Here is a 19,388-nt window from a genome sequence, read left to right as displayed (position 1 = left end):
TTGCTAGCCAATTTATTGCAGTATGCAAATCACCCTCTGACTAAAGAGACCCAGGAGGCAGAATTACAGAAACCACGGCAGCTTCTATCATAGACTTTGCTCAATAGAAAATCAGTAGGAAGTAGTAGTCTGTTTTAGTTTAATTTAGACTTTTTTATTATTATTATTTATTTGCAATCAATTTTTGAATGGAAGTCATTGATGCAGATTTTCCTAAGATCGTAAATTTCGGCACTGATACATGACCTAGAAAATGTTCTTTAGTTGGTCACAATATCTGTAGTAACAAAAAGCAATGTTATGTTGTAGAGGTTTTAAACAGTTTAACTTCACCAGCATCATCCGTCACACAATTAGTGCTAAGAGTTAAATGTTATAATCAGCAATTTATATAGTATTCTTAACAGGCTGAATTCAGGTGTCCAGTACGGTTTGTTAAAGTCTAACTTCAGTAAGGACGGAACTTCCTCTGAGCTCGCATCAGTGCAATCTTCTCCTTATCCTCTTCAAACTTCTTGCGTAGCTCAGCAAGATCTGCAAAGAGATCAGAAAATTAAGCAAGGTGGAAAGAAATTATTTGCTTATCTTTTTCTGTGTGCAAGATGTCATTCCGACTGTCATTTCTCCAAAACAGAATCCTGACTCAAATAGAATAGGTGGCGAACTGCCCTGAATGCACTTGTCCCAGTCAGGCTCCCGATGTCAAAGAAGCGACCGAAGGAATTCCGACTGTCAGAGTTATACCATACACCTTTTCTTTAAGATAGGATAATTTGTCTCTACTATAATATTTTTATACATAAGTGAAAATGTATTCCAATCACTAAATAGTTAGTATCAACAAAGTAATGGAACAGAATCACAAAGTCAGTGCCGGCATCTGTGCATAGCGAATGGAGCAACACTTGAATTACTATGTTGGGCACCATCTAGTGGCAGTGTAGAGTGGTTGATAACAAGTTATCATGTAGGGTGCGTGAGATATATGGCTCTGGCAAGCTGCAGCTAAAAAATGGGGGTGTCAATCCCCTGCAACACAAAAAAAACACAGATAAAAATAACTGCACTAGTAACAAATGATTATAATCATGCATGTAATCATTTGTTACCATTTACTATGTATTTTCCCATCAAGTGGCCACCAGCACGCAAAACACTTGAATTCCCCGATAGAGGTTAGGCGCAGCAGTAGCATTTTATTGTATAGGACAGTGGTTCCCAACCCTGGTCCTCAAGTACCCCCCAACAGTGCATGTTTTCCAGGTCTCCACACAGAATCACAAGTGACATAATTAGCTCCACCTGTGGATCTTTCAAATTTGTCTGAATAATGAGTGCGCCTGCTGGGTGACCTGGAAAACATGCACTGTTGGAGGTACTTGAGGACCAGGGTTGGGAGCCACTGGTAGAGGATGTACGTATAACGTATGATTTAGACTTATTTACTGGTGTGCTGTGAAGAGGCATTAATATAGGAAAAACTCCTCCGCATGGAAAAGGACTGCACTCAAGCAATAGGTTTACAGCCCATTTAAGATAAAAAAAAAAATTAAAAAAGTTCATGATATGTGCAATACTACTACTATACTACTACTTGGGTATGGTAAATTCCCAAAATATTGTACTAATGCAAAAGATTAAACACCTATCATGTTTTTGCCACAGTCATTTCCTAAACACACCCACCTACAGTGCCATTCAGACAACTTCCTGAGCGGTCAGTCAACAACTATGCCACTTCTACTCTACTCTACTATCCCTGCTCTGACTCACTCTTCAAGTGGCTTCCCAATTATGCTGCAGATCAGGCCTACGCCCAGGGAAATGTGGTTATGCCAAGTCTATAGATAATAGGAACTATATGCTACTGTACATGTCATAACAAGCGAACACACTTCCCAATACAGGCACAAAGGGAAGGGAGTAGAAGGGAGCCATGCTGCAATTCTACACATGTCTAGATGACAGCGAAGGACTTTCATGGTCCGGGTAAGCGTGCATCATTCGATGTGTACACACTGGCCAGTATTGTGAACGATGTCACTCACAATGGCCAAAAATAAGCTATATCATCATGTGCAAGATGATATTTCCATGTAGGTTTCCTTAGTGAAGTGGTTACTTAATATTTGATCAAATGTCTCAACATGAACATGCATGTAAGTTTGTACCCGCATTCAGTTTTCCTACCGTTCTCCAGTGACTATGTTCTATACAGATGAGCAACATCTTCCAAAATTGTAAAAAAATAAACACTTACGTTCTTTCTTGCTGTTACGGTGTTGCCAAGAATAAAAGTTTAATAGTTCTTTCTGAGCTCTCTTCTTTTTTTCTTTTTCTGCCAGCCGATGATTCACCATTTCAGTCCGTGCTAAACCTGGACGACGACCTTTCCTTGTCACTGTAACCCAGCCATCCTCATCTGGCACCCCTTCTTCTTCCTTTTCTTTTTCCTCTTTCTATGAAGGAGAGAAAAGGGAATAGAATTTAAAAAAAAAAAACATGTGATCCATCTAGACTGCCCATATAAAGTTACACTTACAATGTAGTGGGTTTTTTTAACTGGGGGGGGGGTTAGTACAAGAACAAGGAGAATATAAAAACTACACACAAGTCTGTAATGGAAAGGGATTGAACCCATGGTCTCTGTGTATTGGTTAGCATTACGGCTTCACAGCACAATATGTACTGCTCTAAAATATGTTGCACAACTGCTCAGTATAATCTCTGTTCTGCACTATACAGGAGGCTCCAGCAGATCTGGTGGGATGTCCCCTTAGGCAAGTCTTGCAAATTACAGAAGTAATCCCCATGGCAATGGTCTATCAATTTGGAGGCTGGGAGGCAGACTCCTAAAGCCCTACAAAAGAGGTGTCAAACTCATGGCCCTCCAGCTGTTGAAGAACTATGCATCCCAGCATGCCCTGCCACAGATTTTATATAATGGATTGCTAAAACTGTTGCAGGGCATGCTGGGACGTGTAGTTCCACAACCTCTGGGAGAGCCATGAGTGACACCACTGCCCTACAGTATCTTGGGACATCCCAGTGTAAAGCCATGATTACAATCAGCATAATATGGTATCTAAGGCTAGGGCCACACATAGCGTTTTATCCCTTATTATCAGCTGAACTATCATTTAAAGGGTGGCCACCCCTTCCCACCACCTCAATGTCTCATAGATATTGTTATTATTGATTATTTTATTGTGATATTATATGTGTAATTTTTTATGAAATTTATTAATAAATCATTATTGGTTTTTACCAATTAAAAACTTCACATGTGCGCTTACTTAGAGGTGTGTTTAGTTCATTAATTGTCCAGAAAGGGGTGTAATCAGTGTCACACATGCGCTCTCTAAATAAATATTTCTTGATATTTATTCCAATTTAAGATCTGTAGCCTTGAGCATGCCTGCACCACACTATTTTTAGCATTAAGGACCAAGCATGCCAGGCATGCCATTTAAGCCGTAATTGGAGTCCTGCGCTAAAGACAAAAGATGTGCAGTAGTCTGGGTATGATAGGTAAAATAATCACTATGGACAGTGAGCTCACTGTCCATAGTGTTTATTAGTAATAAAAATTCTACTCTTACCTATCATACCCAGACTACTGCACATCTTTTGTCTCTAGCGCAGGACTCCAATTACGTTTTTTCTTTCCACACACCTTCTGGAGGCCGGCCTCCCTCCAGTTTTGGAGACCAGCAGCTTGCACATATCACATATAGAGAGCGCCATCCCTCTACCCGTGTTTCCATGCCATTTAAGCCAATGGATTAAAATTTAGGATAAAAGGGGCCCTTAGGTTTAATATCTGTATACCAAGACCTTCTGGCCTCTAGAATCACTGAAAAGCACTCTTTTTTTGGGGATGATGGAAACCAAAGAAAGGACCATCCAAATCACATAAAAGCTCCAAGGAACAGATAACACTCCACCATTTTTCTGTAGGAAGCTGTATTCTTTTCTTAACAGAATACCTCTAAATAACATTTTACCTAATTAATATTAACCTCTAACATCAATGTAGTATACTAGATATCTTGAAAGCACTGTGGCATTGGTGAGGGGTTACAACAAATGCTGATTCTTGCTTTACAAATGTGTGGAAAGATTAACCTGTGGATGCCTTTTTTATACTTTCTATTTTGATACTGTGCATTTTTGCTTTTAACCGGTGTGCTGGGATAGATTATAAAAACGTATTTGAAAATAAAATGATTGGTGTAATGGTGCCTACACAAGTGAGATATGGAATGAGATTGACAAGTCAAATGGCAAGTGCCACCCGCCAAAATGCGCGGGCCCGCCAATCGAATCGCTGATAGACATTATGTTCTGTGCATTGCATGTGTGATCGCAAGTGGTTTTTAACCACATGTGATCGCTTGCAATGCGATCTGTGGCGGCACTGTAGCAGGGCGGATAACAGGAGGACTGGCGGGTGGTGGTAGTCAGCGGTGCGGGTGGCAGGAGGCCCTCTTATTGGCTGAGTTTTTGTAAATTCTGCTGACTACCGCTGCCCACCAGCCCTCCTGTTGCCCGCCTCCCGCTCCACTGCACCGCTGCCCTCCTGCCGCCAGCTCCGCTACACCGCCAGCCACCAATCCTCTTCCAGCACCTGATGTGTCATCGCAGGTAGCATGTAACATCGGGTTCTGGAGAAAAGCACTTAAGATGCAATGGGAAATCGATATTTATGGTCAATGTTATTATATATTGGTCTAACTAAACAGGGGTAGCCAAATTCAGTCTTCAAGAGCTACCAACAGTTAATGTTTCCTAGGTCTCATCACAGAGGGGCAAATTTATTAAGCTCGGTAAAGTGATAAAAAGTGTCTGGTTTTTTATCACTGGTCAATCAGGTCCTAACTGAAGATACAGGCTTGGTTTGAAAAATGACAGATAAGAGCCGATTGGCCGGTGATAAAAAACAGACACTATATCACTTAATTAGGAGAATAAAAAAAAAAAAAGGGTGACCTACCTTTGCCACTCTCTTATCAAATTCCTGCATATATTGGTCAATTTCAGCTTGGAGATCAGCAACGTCAATGAGAGACTCCTTATAGTCCTCTATCCACTCTGAGGAAAAATAATGATTACACACAATGATTACATACATTAGTTGGTTACAATAAGGTTACAAAAAAGCATCCTCCTTGCAAAACATACATAATTCAATTAAACAATCCCAATGGTATATTCCAATGTTAGCTCTCAGGCGACCCTCCTGTGAACATATATGCCTGAGACCTTGATTATATGAAAGTACTCCTCTTTTTCTTAAGCATTAGTAGAATATATGATATATTGTCTGTGCACATTGACCACTTTATTTCAATGGTCTGTTAATAACAAAAATACAAGACCGTATTATATGGTGTTTCAATAAAATGTTATAAAAAAAAAACAAAAAAAAAAAAACACACCACTCTCCTAAAATATAATATTAATACTTTCATTAGACAGGGCTTATCAATGAATGGCATATGTACACGAGTCAGATTTCTTCATCACTCCAGTTTGACATGGCTGTACAGTGCAGTACTTGCTGCTAAATTTTAGCTGTTATGCTTGTGCTCACTGTGCAGTGAAGAAAACTATTGTGTGCTCTGCAGGCCTCATCTGACTGGACACTGAAACAGAAATCAATCAGCACTCAAGAGCAAGGAAATAACCCGGGTCTGCAGTTTTAAATGCACAATAACCTGGGTCTGGCCCGTGTATAACCCCTTCTTTTTTCCTGGGTTGTAATACCGGGTTATTTGACCTGGGTTATGGTCTGTGGTGCTTTCACATTGCATATTGACCCGGGTTGAATCAGCAATAACCCGGGTCTGACTAGGGTTATTTATGCGATTTGGATTTCAGTTTCATTTGTACACTGATGATCCTCAAATCAACCTATTCTCTCCATATTTGTCACCATCTGTATTGGTCCGTGTGACTAAATGTCTTTCTGCCATTTCATCTCACCACCTCAAAACTCAACATTTCCAAAACAGAATTAGTTATGTTTCCGCCAGCCAAGAGTAGTCACCAACCTGATATCTCCATAACTGTTGACTATCCACAAAAAGGCAGTATTACTGGTTTACTCCAAACAAGGTTCATTATATCGGTTTTCTGGAGAGGTGTTTTGCCATTGAATGGAGTAAACAGGACTTAAAAATAAGGCAATTTTTGGCTTACGCAACAATATTATGAATGATGAGTCATTTTTCAGGGGCTGTCCTAAAGAATCCTGTGTTTAGGTTTTTTTTTTACAACTCTTGATAGTGATTTACTGCAATTTTAAAACTAAGCAGACTAAAAGAAGTCTGACAGCAGATATTAATCTCCATACACTATTGTGTCTTTTTGTGCAGATGTTTTTTTCATTAACATAGATATTCTATTGTGGAAAAGTTGCAATTTGAGAGCTTTGCAACTAGAGATACTCAAACATTATCTAAATCCAGAAACATTAGTATCAACTTCTTAAAATTGATGCAGAACACCATAAAGTATCTAAACTGGTGGCAAGATCAGATCTTAACAGAAAGAGACGTATCCTCTAATGGGCCCTACACACATAGCGATGTGTGCAGGGCTACCTAGCTATGCTAGGTCGGGCTGTGCTGCGCCACTATCGCATAGCACACAGAGTTGACAGCCCACACACAGAGCGAGCTGTCAGCTCTGTGTGCTAAGCGAGCAGACAGCGCCAGTGTTCTCCGGTGGGAGAACCCTGCCGATGCCGAGATTGATGGACACTGTCCATCAATCTCGGCCAGCGATAAAGACACGCGGGGACGCGCACTGCTGCCGATATAGTCCCCACACATACACCGATGTGGGGGCATTTGCTAAGCGACTTTGCCAAACTAAGCAAAATCGCTTCGAAAATGCCTTAATATCGGCATGTGTGTAGGCCGTATTAGAACTATAATGGACTGTTATAACAAGTTCAAGCTCCTATGGCCAGTTTAACCACTCCTTGTTCTATTCTATCTGCCAAATAAACTGAGGTTCAGCGCCTCAGTTGTGAGGTTCCCCAGTCTTAAAATAAAGGGAGTTCATTTTAAGCTAATGTGAATTTGTTCAATATTTCTGACGAACACGCCATTTCATCTCTTTGGCCATAGAAAGCCACTGCATAGCACAGGTGTGTCATTATCAAGAAATCTACTTAATGCATATACAGTAGGAGCAAATTCATCTTTGCTCCTTTGGCCATGGCTAGCCATGGCTATTCTATTGTTCTCAACTGCAATACGTATTGTATTGCAGCTGAGAACAATACAATTGCCATGGCTAGCCATGGACAAAGGAGCAAAGATGAAACTTGCTCCTACTGTACTACTTCTAGAAGCAGAGTATTTATCCCCAGAAGCTACCCATGTGGTCAAATCATCTGGAAGCAACATAAGGGCCATCCATATTATCTGTAACAGTATAGGTCGCAACTCCCACTGCTGCGACCTATACTGTGTTTAGCTGAAGAGTTAGGAAAAGAAAAGTAGTATTCAATATACAGATGATTGTAAACTTTTTCCATAGCTATACTCCATCAAGGATTAACCCATACATCAGTGCTGTTAAAGACTCTGGAGAAGGGAAAAAAAAAAAAAGGGGAAAAAAAAGGGCAATGGGCCTTATTTTGGTTCACTCACAGAGGCAAATTCCTTCTCAAATGGACAAAACCATGTGCACTGCAGGGGAGGTAGATGTTACTTGTGCAGAAAGAGTTAGATTTGGGTGAGGTTTTTCTTCAAAGTGAGATCTATATTGCAGTGTAGAAATAAAGCAGTCAGTATTTTCCCTGCACAGAAACAAAATAACTCACCCAAATGTAATTCTCTCTGCACATGTTACATCTGCCCCACCTGCAGTGCACATGGTTTTGTTCATTTGAGAAGTAATTTGCCTCTGCGAGTGAACCAGAATAAGGCCATAAATATCTAGAGACATATAGGGCTACCTGCTAAATATACAAGGATACTAGAGTGTTCGATATCAGACAGTGTCAGATACTTCAGTGTAGCATTCAGAGCATATTTTTCAGCTACAGTAAAATTATTGTTTTGATGTCATGCTTCCTCTAGTGAGATATATCACAATACTTGAAAAGAAACATACAAGAAACAATAACCACAATATAATTTACACACCAAAGTGAAATGAACAAACTCACTATGTATGCCAGTTGTTACCAAGTGATCTTTTCCTGAAATAACCAATGGTGTATGAACTTTCATAGACTGAATTGCTTGAATTCTAGATGCGTTTTTAAACACTATGTAGGCCACTTTAAATCCCTGTAAAATAAAAATATAATTAATTAATATGGATTGACATATTTAGTTGTTTCTTGTGGATATTTTTGTAAACTGTAATAGATTGCTTTCGCATATACATTAATATCAATCATTTCAAAAAGCATAGCATTTGGCTACTTCTATTAAGGTTCACCCTAAAGGGGTCCATAAATCCTCTGGATATCGGCTTGCTCTATTTTCTCAATTGCAGATTACCTAGGGGCATGTACAGATCCAATAGCATTTATTTGAATTTGTGATTGGCTGAAAACGGCACAGAAACTGAACACTTTCAATATGTGGATCACAATGTAGACTTATAACATTTCAATACAATATTTAGAACTGGAATATTTCTATTGGTTCCGCGCTCACCCTCTAGGTGTGTACGTGGTGTTATGCACTGATGGTGACAAAGGATTATCACTCAGTAGCGGGATGCAACAGTGGAAAATTTATTTACAAGTGCAAAATACAAGCAAGGGATATAATGTTGCCTGTGTGTTTGACACACAGGATTTTGGGTGAGTTATTTTGTTTCTGTGCAAGGAAAAAATGGCTGCGTTATTTTTACAATGCAATATAGATCTCACTTTGACGTAAAACTCCACCCAAATCGAATTCTCTCTGCACATGTTACATCTGCCCCCACCTGCAGTGCACATGGTTTTGTCCATTTGAGAAGGACTTTGCGAGTGAACCAGAATAAGGGCCAAAGAGACAGCAAAACCAAGCTGCATAACAATCCAGAAACAGCACAGATTGTTGCAGGAACACATACTCATCACAGATTTCAGTCTTTTAGTAATGACGAGCATATATTAATGGTCATTAGATGACATGAAGACAGCAGGAACCAGAGTTAGTGCCAATATGACCACAGTCACAAAAAATTAAGACAAAAGTGATCTGCAATTGGTTTTTGTTCCTTTATTCATGTTCTAGGTGTAATGCAAGTGCCTACTATCTAAGAAAGAACTTGAAAGCAGTATACACTTTCTGCTGAATTAACCCTAGTATAAATGTGTGTGAATGATTATATGGTAAGGGAATTTATGTAGATTGTGAGCTCCACTGGAGCAGGGACGGATGTAAAAATTCAATATGACAATTTTTTGGGGTGATTTGATGTGAAATGACCAGAGGGGAGGAGCTATGTTTAAAGATACAAGGTTTTTTTTTTTTTTGTTTAAGTGCCAGCTCCTCTAACCAAAAGTTCCAAGGTCCAGTGTCCCCAGGCAAATTTAGAGAAGGGGGGGGGTGACATTTTTAGGATGTGAGATGCGAATTGGAGGGAAAAGTGCAATATGATGTGATTTTTAGACATGAAAATGTGCGCATTTTCGGACTTTTGTGTACAATAAAAAAAGTGACTGTGGTGGCCACTGGGCTGATTAAATATGTAAAAGTAGAATAAAATATTGTGTATTGTTGTGGAACTACAAGTCCCAGCAAGCCTGCTCCGCATGCAGGGACTTGGAGAACCACATGTCCCAGCATGCGGGGCATTAAAGGGCCCACTGGGACTTGTAGTTCCACAACAGTAGAAATAGTGAAAAAATACACACACACATAGGAACAATAAAAGTTTATTACAAACATAGCCCACTCATACAATACTCACCTACACTCTCTTGACACGAAGAATCAGTCCCATTGTCCAGTAGAATCCATGTGGGGTTCCTGTTGAAAGAAAACATACTCACCAGCTGACTTCAGTGCTTCTCCGGGTCCCCTGGAAAGCTGTAGACACAAGACGGACTTTTGTTTACATCTGTGGCTCCGACCACAGACCAGGAGTTAGGCCCGCCCACCAACCAATCATGTTTGGCCATCAGGATTTCTCCAAACATGATTGGCTGGTGGGCCAATGATTGGCTGGTTGCTGCAAACACCTACAGAGCCGTCCCGCTTATACCCCTTTCCCATCGCATCCTCGACCTGGGTTAGTTAATGACTTATCAACCAGTGTGAAGGTATGGTGTGAAAGCATCAAAAATTATAACCCGGGTCAAGCAGCCCAGCATTTCGACCCATGATATAAAAAGGGTTAGTCCTGGGTCACCATCTGTATAATGAAGAAGCAAGGTTTAGTGTGAAAGCACCAGACCTGAGATTGCGATCCCAGCTCCGACCCGGTATTGCGATCAAAAAGGGTTATAAAGTTACTCCTCCTTTGAGGTTCATATCATCTAAACATAGCAGTTAATTATTCCTCGACAATTTGGCCATCTTACTGACTCACTTTTAACCTCTGCGAGTTCTACATCCATCTACTAATATTAACATTGTGGCATCTTCACAATGAGTCTCCTTCTCTAACTCAACACAATGATGGCCACTCAATCCACTTCACCTTTTCACACCCCCCCCTATGTCATCTCAAACTCATCCAACTCCATCTACCTGCTCTTCGACTACATTCCTTTTCTTCTGACTGCACGTGACCACCTTTTCCAAAACAGTTTGCACTCAGCATCACCTGAACAACTTTAATACACTTCTGGTACTTAACAACACAACAAACAGAACTGCGCTGAGGTATAGGTAAATTTAAAACACTGAATTTATTTTCAATCAAAAAATTCATAAAATAGAATAATAACAATTGGCCTTTGGTTACTACACATACTAGGTATACCATCAAGGAAATAAAGATGGCTGCAGGATTTAAATGGTTATTTTACAGTTCCTTGTCAGAATTTTTAGTAGGCGATGACTTTAATATATGCAGGGGATAACTTTAGTATATGCAGATGTTAGTAAAGGTTAATAAAAGTTAATAGTACTCCTTGATTGTTACTTGGATGTCTGGCCAGACATTGTAAGGGAGGTACCTGTTGTGATGACACGCAGTATCAATTGCTCCCAGCTGCTGGTGCAGAATCACCTAAGGGGTGCAGCTTTATCCGGAGTTAAATATTGGAGATCGTGTCCACTAGAGGCACCTGCCGGCAATGGATGTGACTTGATATCCAAAAGGATGTGATATAGTTTCTGACGCGTTTCCCCGCCTGCTCTGTGCTGTTAGCGGCTTTCTCAAAGGAATCAGATGATTCCTTTGAGAAAGCCGCTGAAAGCACAGAGCATGCGGGGAAATAGGCATGTATAAATGCCTATTTCCTTATAGACTGTAAGCTTGTGAACAGGGACCTCTTACCTTTAACGGTCTGTAAATACCCAGTTTGTTGTATCACTGTTTCCAATTGTAAAGCGCGGAATTTGCTGCGCTATATAATAAACTGTTATTAAATAAATAATAGATTCAAGAAACGAGAGGGCCTAAATTCAAACTTGCTTCTTTTATGCATTTTAAAACAGATCACGATTATCTTCATACAAATTTTGTTTCATTGTGTCTATAAAATAAAATGTACTTGTCATTTCAAAATAAATATTTTATTATACTCACTTTTGGTGATTTCAGATGAAAGTATTTTGACCCCACTTTATGATCTTTTACAGATTGACCTGGCTCGTCAACCAAATCCACAGTTTGTATGTGGCCATAGTGACCAAAAATTCTAGATAACCCTTTCTAGAGAAATACAGAAGTAGAAAGAGATTGTACATTAAGACCATCATAAACCATATCCTCTTAAACTTCATAGTATGTTGTGTCATTAGTATGGTGTCTTTTTTTATTAAAACTTAAACATATTGTATAAAGATAATTAGATAGCTTTAACAATGATTACCTTTGTTAAGTATGCCGGAATGTTTATTACAAATATCGTACGATTCTGTGGATATGTTTTGTCCAATTCCCCTTTTGCTTTGTGCTCCTTCACATACAAGCAGTGATGTGCCTTCTGGTCTTCTGAGAACTTTACTGGGATGGCTAAACAGGAAAGTAAGGGTTTGGAAATAATCGTACCACTGAATGTATTAAGAAAAAAGTTTGGTACCGTGTTAGCCAGTTGATAAGAAAAGTTTTATTGTTCCTCAGTGAGAAAAACAAAATAGCAATCTAGCAAATATGATACCTTTTAATGGCTAACAAAAATAAATGTTAAAATGCAAGTTTTCGAGACTACTTAGGTCTCTTCCTCAGGCATGGTATTGTTCTGCGTGGTATCCAGTTGGCTGACAGACAATATCTAGGTGTACAGTCAAAAGGTCAACAACATATGGTCAAAACATAAAAAAATGTCAACATGAGTTTTTGTGGATTATTTAATTTTCTGAACTTTTCCACACTTAAGTATCCTCGCAGAGCCCAAAGCATGAGGAGATGTGGTACACTAATTGGGTGTCCACGTGCTCAGGTGTCTATTCTGTATTTGGATTCTTCAGGTTTCATTATTGCCTTGCAGGCAATTGGTTCATAGTTCTAATATAGCAGGGTGTGACAAATCCCGGGGGCCAGGTCGCTGCGTCGACCAGATTCTGCTTCCTGGCAACCAGATTTTTTCGCAGGGAAGGAGGAAGCAGAATCTGGTCGTGGGCAGGTCCTCCTAATGGACCAGCAGCAGCACTTCTTGACCCCCTTTCCCGCTACTAATGGACCAGCGGCAGTACAGGCAGCGGTGCCGCCCCCTCCTCACTCACTGGCAGGAATTCTCTGTCCCCATCCCCCAGGAGCAGCAGCCATCTCAACAAGGTGAAATCCATCCAATGCACCAGCAGGGAGAAGCAGTGGCCTGTACCAGGGAGCAGCGGCAGGCGGCACCGGGGAGATCAAAGAAGTGGGGGCCGGCATAAAATGTATCAAAGCAGCGGTAGCCAACACTGGGTAGATGGAGAACCTGCCACCAGTGAATGGGAGGCCCATTGGTAAGAAGGATGCCTGCATTCTCTCTCCACTTCTACCTAACCACCTGTCGTCCTCTCATTCTGTCACGTCACCCTTTCACCACACCCACTCTCGCACCATCACCTCACCTCCTATTACCCCGTCACCTTCTCCCCCTCACACCCACCTGTCACCCCCTTCTGATGCTTCACCCCCTCTTACCTCATCCCCTTTTTGCCACCCATCACCTCCCCCCTCCTGTCGCCTCACCATCCCCTCTCCCCGTCACCCGACCCCCTCTCCAACCTGCTACTCTCTACTATCGCCCAATCACCCCAACCCCTCTTATCGTGATGCAGGACCTGTAATGGCGGGGGCCAACCCACCCCTCCTCCTTCCCTCTTGCTTTTATTTGTGGGTGAGTTATGGTGCCCACACACATACATGGTAGGTTTTGTGCCGTGCAAGGCAATGCGTGCTCTCGTGCATCCCACGGTACAAAAAGTGTGTGCAGCATGTAGTTTTTGAACTAGATTGCATCGTATCTAGTTTATAATGCACGCTGCTGTAGCACATTGCATGCATTTTGAACTAGATGAGATGCAATCAAAATAAAAATGCACATTGCGCATCACACTGTGTATGGGCACCTTTAGCTTGTCTGGCTCCTAGTTTAAAAAAAAAAATATTTGTCAAGCCCTGTAATATAGTACAATATTTACTAAGTACATTTTAGAATGCTTGCAGAGGTACTCGCTGATGAGCCAGCATGACATGTACACAGGTGCCTCTTATGACTTGAAATCAGATCAGCTGTTAGACAATTATCAAGAACAAAGGCTGAGCGAGTGCTGCTAACTTAGGGGCCAATTCAGACCCGTTCGGTCGGATCCGCATTTGTCTCCGTTCTCAATGGTGGCGGGGCTGCGCATGCGCATAGTCACTCATATACATGTGAAACCCCCCTGTGCAAATGCCTTTGGCGAGTATCACACTCACCAAGGCGTTCGCACTATGAGAGGTGGGCAGGGGAACGCCCAGCATATTATAGGCATTCCCATAAAAAAGCTGGCCATTCCCCTAGGAACACAGGCGTGTCAATGCTTGTGTGGGCATCTGAAAAGTATGAAGGCTGGAGAAATCATTCGATAATTTCACTTCCTTTCGGCTGCATGTGAGATGATGTGTTTTCATACGCGTAACCGCGCATGCTAGCGAAGGGATTTGGGCACCTGTGTGGGGGCATTCAGCCGGCATTTACCTGTTCGCTAGGCTGCAATTACACACAGACTAGCAACCAGTCTGAATCAGGCCTTTAATTCCTCCTGTTCCATACCCACATTCCTGCGCAGGATAAAACAAATGAGCATAAGTACCCATTATCTTGCTGCTGAATGATTCCTATTGCATTGCTTACCCTGTTGTATAAAAATATTGGGGCAGATGTACTAACCAGCGTTAAGTGCTTAAGTAGCACTTAACGCTAGTAAAAGGACTTTTTTACGTTTAAATGAAATGTATGAAAGGGGCTTTTAACGTCCCCCTGAGGCAGCCCTGAACTTAACGTTCAGGCGCTGTCCTCTGGCTTTTAGCTATTGCTTTTACGTCTCAGGCAATGTATTATTGCCTTCCCAGACGTAAAAGCCCGCTGTCCTGTTCGCCAGCCCTGGGCTGGCGTTGTGGTGGCTTTAAACAGTTAAAGCTTTATAAGCAGGGGGACAGGGATGAATGCTGCGGGCAGGGGGGTAGGGGAAGCGGCTACAGCAGCCGGGAGGAACGGGGGACGGCTGCCGGGGCGGAGGGGAAGCAGCATATCCCGCAGGTCTTCTCCAGAGGGAAGGAAGGGGACCTGCGGTGGCTTCATCAGTGGGACCAGCGGCGGCAGCTCCATGGCCGGGAGAAGGGGAAGTGGGTACTGCGGCAGGAGGACGGGGAGCTACAAACGGAGGCAGGGTGACGGGGAGCACCAGCCAAAGCAGGGGGGTGGTAGCTGCAGCAGCCCGGGGAAGCAGGTGTCCATTGCCAGGGGGACACGAAGCTGCAGTGGGCTCGTGATGTGATGGTGCATCAAGTCAACCCGGCGGGGTCCCTGCGGCGATGGGTATTAACACGGCGGGGTCCCATTTACTGCATTGGAACCAACTAGCGCTATCCCCCGGGCGGCGCCGCGGGAAGCGGAGCTGTGTTTGAAAACACTTGCCGCAAGATGATTGGCTTGAGATTCAGCCAATCATCTTGTGGCAAGTGGTTTCAAACCCAGCTGCGCTTCCCGCGCCGCCGCCCGGGGGATAGCGCTAGTTAGTTCCAATGCCGTGCAGGGACCCCGCCGTGTTAATACCCATCGCCGCAGGGACCCCGGGGGATAGCCGCAGGGATGTGCCCCCCGGGGTCCGCCGCGTATGTGCGGGGAAGATGCGGTTTGAATCCTGCAGTTTGAGCGGGAGAGGGGGCGGGGGGGCTGGGCGGGCGCTGCTGTCATCTCCCGGTAGGGAACAGAGGGGGGGCTGCTGTCACTGTGCTCACACCCGGATACCTGGCACCACCCCCCGCCCTACCCCGGGTCACCTGCTGAGGGGCTCGGGTCGTAGCTGTTACCTGTACAGTGTGTATATGTAATGCAGTGCAGGGATCCCGCCGTGTTAATACACATCGCCGCAGGGACCTCCTCTGGCCGCGGCTTCCACACAAAGCCGCACGGATTCCCTGCCAGCTCCAATAGCTGGTGGGGTGATTTTTAACTTTCATTTTTTATTCTGTTTGGTACTCTTTACCTAGAACGGCGCCCGCGATCAGAATCGCGGGCGTCGGGGGTAAAAAATCGCGGTCATCGCGGGTAAATCGCGGGTACATCAAAATCGGGTACCCGCGATCACCGCGATTTTCCCATAGGGAACAATGTTAAAAAGCCTAATTGACCGCGATTTTGCATTCAATGCCTCAATGCCCGCGATTTTCCCATAGGAATCAATGTTAAATGGGCTACAGAGCCCAAATAGCCCCAATTAACCCTTAAATGTCCCCCCAATTTTTGTACGCCACCCCACGATCCACGCCAACCCGAAGCGTGGCGAGCGCAGCGAGCCCGCGAGGGGCGGCGGTACGCGTCCTCCGACCTTTTCATGCCCTACTATCCACGTCGGCGTGGAGTTGAGAATAGAATAGTGTGGCGAGCGCAGCGAGCCACCGAGCCCGAAGCGTGGCGAGCGCAGCGAGCCCCGCGAGGGGACGCGGATACCTTCACAGGTAAACGCGTCCCTTCGCGGGCTTCACAGGTGTCCGCGTCGCCACGGACACCTGTGAAGTCCGCGAGGGGACGCGTATAACTGTGAAGGTATCCGCGTCCGCTCGCCACGCTTCGGGCTCGGTGGCTCGCTGCGCTCTCCACACTATTCTATTCTCAACTCCACGCCGACGTGGATAGTAGGGCATGAAAAGGTCGGAGGACGCGTACCGCCGCCCCTCGCGGGCTCACTGCGCTCGCCACGCTTCGGGTTGGCGTGGATCGTGGGGTGGCGTACAAAAATTGGGGGGACATTTATGATCGCGGGCATCGCGTCCGTTTATGTACTGCCCGCGATGTCGCGATCACCGCGATGGGCGCCGTTCTAGGTAAAGAGTACCTTCTGTTTAATTAAAGATGAATTATGCCACCTACCAGGGGGACAGGGGATGCTGATGCAGGGAGGAGGGGGAGATTGCTGCAGGGAGGAGGGGGAGATGCAGCCAGAGGCGTTATCTTGCAGACGCAAAAAAAAAAAACGACAGAAAAAAAGGTAAGTTAACGATTAGCGTTACTCACTAACTTAAACATAATACATTAGGGTGAAAACTGTCCCTGCTCCTGAGCGTTATGCCAGGAGAAGTGGGAAACGTTAAAATACTAACGTTAAGGGAAGAATGATACATCTGCCCCATTGTGCTTACAGTCACAGTGGCCAGCACTGGAAGAGGAGATGAATGGCACAATGTGGAAGGAACAGGGGATATACTGGAGAACTATAGCTCTGATAACCAAATGGCAGGAAAGTTATCCATGCTGCATCTCTGTAATTAACAATTGCTAACAGTCACAAATTGATGTATCACTGACTGAGAAATAAAAAATGCATCGTAACAGTAGATCTTCTTAACAAGGTAACATTCAATGCACGCACATCAGGAACACTATATCCTGCATGCAGTTCATCAAGACTACACCACACGTTCTATCTGGCTGACAACAATATTCAATAAAGCAAATAGGAGAGATGAGACGGATGTACATTATTCAGAGCTGCAACCTGAAGCTCTGCTCATCATATTACCCGTGTAACCTGCAGGGGATGCGAGCATGGACTCCTCTCTGGACGGCGCCATATTAGATGTGACATCATACAACAAGAGGATTTGGGGAGCTGTGTAGTCTCGCAGCGCACGAAATTGACGTCATACAGTATGTGATGGTTTTGGTGTTTCCGTCCATCATTTAGCGCCATCTACCTGTAGTGGGAGAAGTGTTGTTTGCAGGCGACGTCGGGATTTATTATATAAAGGGAAGGGAGAAACGTTATCTACCTGTGAGCTAATAATCGGGAATATTTAAATATCATATTTATTAGTTAATAAATACCAATAATATTAGGTGATTTCTGTCACCACTTAATTGGATAAATTACTAATAGATTAATTGGGGCGAAACTGGAGACTTCTATTTATAAGTGTACTAATGGCATTATACTATAGCTCTGTCTTCTAGTCTATATAATCTTCTCTATATATGTCTAGTGTCTGTGTGTCTAGGAAACACTGCCATCTGTTGGTCTGCTGATATATCGGCTGATGCAATTTTTTTGCCTGTTCATAACCCCACTATGCATGGAGTTGATTTTATATAGTGTGGCGAGCCACCGAGCCCGAAGCGTGGCGAACGGACACGGATTACTGCGATCGCCACACTATATAAAATCAACGGTACTTATGTATTATCTGGGCTCCCATGTTAAATGCACCCCATTTTTTCATACCCCTACTATCCAACTACGCATGGAGTTGATTTTAAATAGTGTGGCGAGCGCAGCGAGCCACCGTGCCCGAAGCATGGCGAGGGGACGCGGTCTCATAAGAAAAACGGGAGCCCAGATATTACATAAGTACCAAATCAACTCCATGCGTAGTGGATAGTGGGGGGATGAAAAAATGGGGTGTATTTAACATGGGAGCCCAGATAATACATAAGTACCGTTGATTTTATATAGTGTGGCGATCGCAGGTAAAAAAATAGCAAAGGCGCGCTGCGAAAAATGGGCGTGGTCAGGGCATGGTCATATGACACTAGGGGGAGTGGCTACATGACAAATCATAAGAACACGATGACATTTCTGTTTGGGCTTGTGCATTGCAGTGCGCGGCCAAAATTTACACAGTATAGCCTGTTATGCGTCTCACACCCAATACATATTACCCATGCCTTAATTCCCATTACACATTATGCCCCACACCATAATACCCATTGTGCCGCTGCCGCACAACTGATGCCCATTACTAATATGCCCCCACAGCGCCAGATATGCCCCCACAGTGCCACACATATATACCCGCAGTGACAGATATATTCCCCAACGGGATGCAGTGTAAATCCCAGCGGTCGGGATCCCGGCGTTCAGAATCCCGACGCTGGAATCCCGACCGCTGAAATCCCGACACTTTCTCCCTCCATGGGTGTCCACGACACCCCCGGAGGCAAGAATAAATTAGTGTGCCGAGCGTAGCGAGGCACCGGGCCCGCTGCGTTGCGAGCGCAGCGAGCCCGCAAGGGGGGGGGGCGATCCACGTCCCCCCTTGTCGGGATTTCGGCGGTCGGGATTCTGAACGCCGGGATCCCGACCGCCGGGATTTAATACTGAATCCTCCCCCACAGTGCCACACATATGCCCCCACAGTGCTAGGTATGTCCCCGCAGTGCCAGATATGCCCCCACAGTGCCACACATATGCCCCCACAGTGTTAGGTATGCCTCCAGTGCCAGATATGCCCCCACTGTGCCAGATATGCCCTCAGTATATGCCCACAGTGCCACACATATATGCCCCACAGTGCCACACATATTCCCCCGGCCCCGCGCTACAGTGCCAGCAGCAGCACAACTCACTGTGATGGTGCAGACTGCAGTGCTGGCTGGTTTGGCTAAAGTTGTCTCCGGGACTCTCTCCCTCCAGTCTCCCGCCGCTGCTGCCGCTGAGGGAGGGGAAGGAGAGATGCGCAATGCGCTCCCCTCCAGTGTCAATGGTCATTGGGGTGGCTGTGGCTCTGTTCTGTTCATCGCCCCCGGAGCCGCTACCCGCCCGGCCTGAGGCGGTTGCGGT

The 19,388-nt window shown here is 44.2% G+C and overlaps 1 protein-coding gene across 1 annotated transcript; it reads right to left on the bottom strand.

Annotated features, from left to right (window-relative positions):
- Positions 1 to 132: 132 nt before the first annotated feature.
- RRP7A (ribosomal RNA processing 7 homolog A) lies at positions 133 to 17,504 on the bottom strand. Its single transcript, XM_083156607.1, has 7 exons — positions 17,352 to 17,504; positions 12,011 to 12,153; positions 11,725 to 11,850; positions 8,189 to 8,312; positions 4,997 to 5,094; positions 2,261 to 2,459; positions 133 to 534 (listed from the first exon to the last, which is right to left on the bottom strand). Exons 1-7 carry the CDS (start codon positions 17,401 to 17,403, stop codon positions 449 to 451), a joined length of 828 nt encoding a protein of 275 aa, XP_083012733.1. The 5' UTR covers positions 17,404 to 17,504; the 3' UTR covers positions 133 to 448.
- Positions 17,505 to 19,388: the final 1,884 nt, after the last annotated feature.

The sequence above is a fragment of the Crinia signifera genome, chromosome 8 (assembly GCF_055691185.1).
Source record: "Crinia signifera chromosome 8, ASM5569118v1, whole genome shotgun sequence".
NCBI classification, from domain to species: Eukaryota; Metazoa; Chordata; class Amphibia; order Anura; family Myobatrachidae; genus Crinia; species Crinia signifera.
This window is presented reverse-complemented; position numbering and strand designations above follow the sequence as displayed.

Coding starts and splice junctions, on each gene's coding strand:
- RRP7A (XM_083156607.1), bottom strand. CDS start 17,403: ATGGCGCCGTCCAGAGAGGAGTCCATGCTCGCATCCCCTGCAGGTTAC. Junction 8,313..11,724: donor TTCATCTGAAATCACCAAAA/GTGAGTATAATA, acceptor TTTATTTTACAG/GGATTTAAAGTGGCCTACAT. Junction 2,460..4,996: donor TTGATAAGAGAGTGGCAAAG/GTAGGTCACCCT, acceptor TCTCCTTCATAG/AAAGAGGAAAAAGAAAAGGA.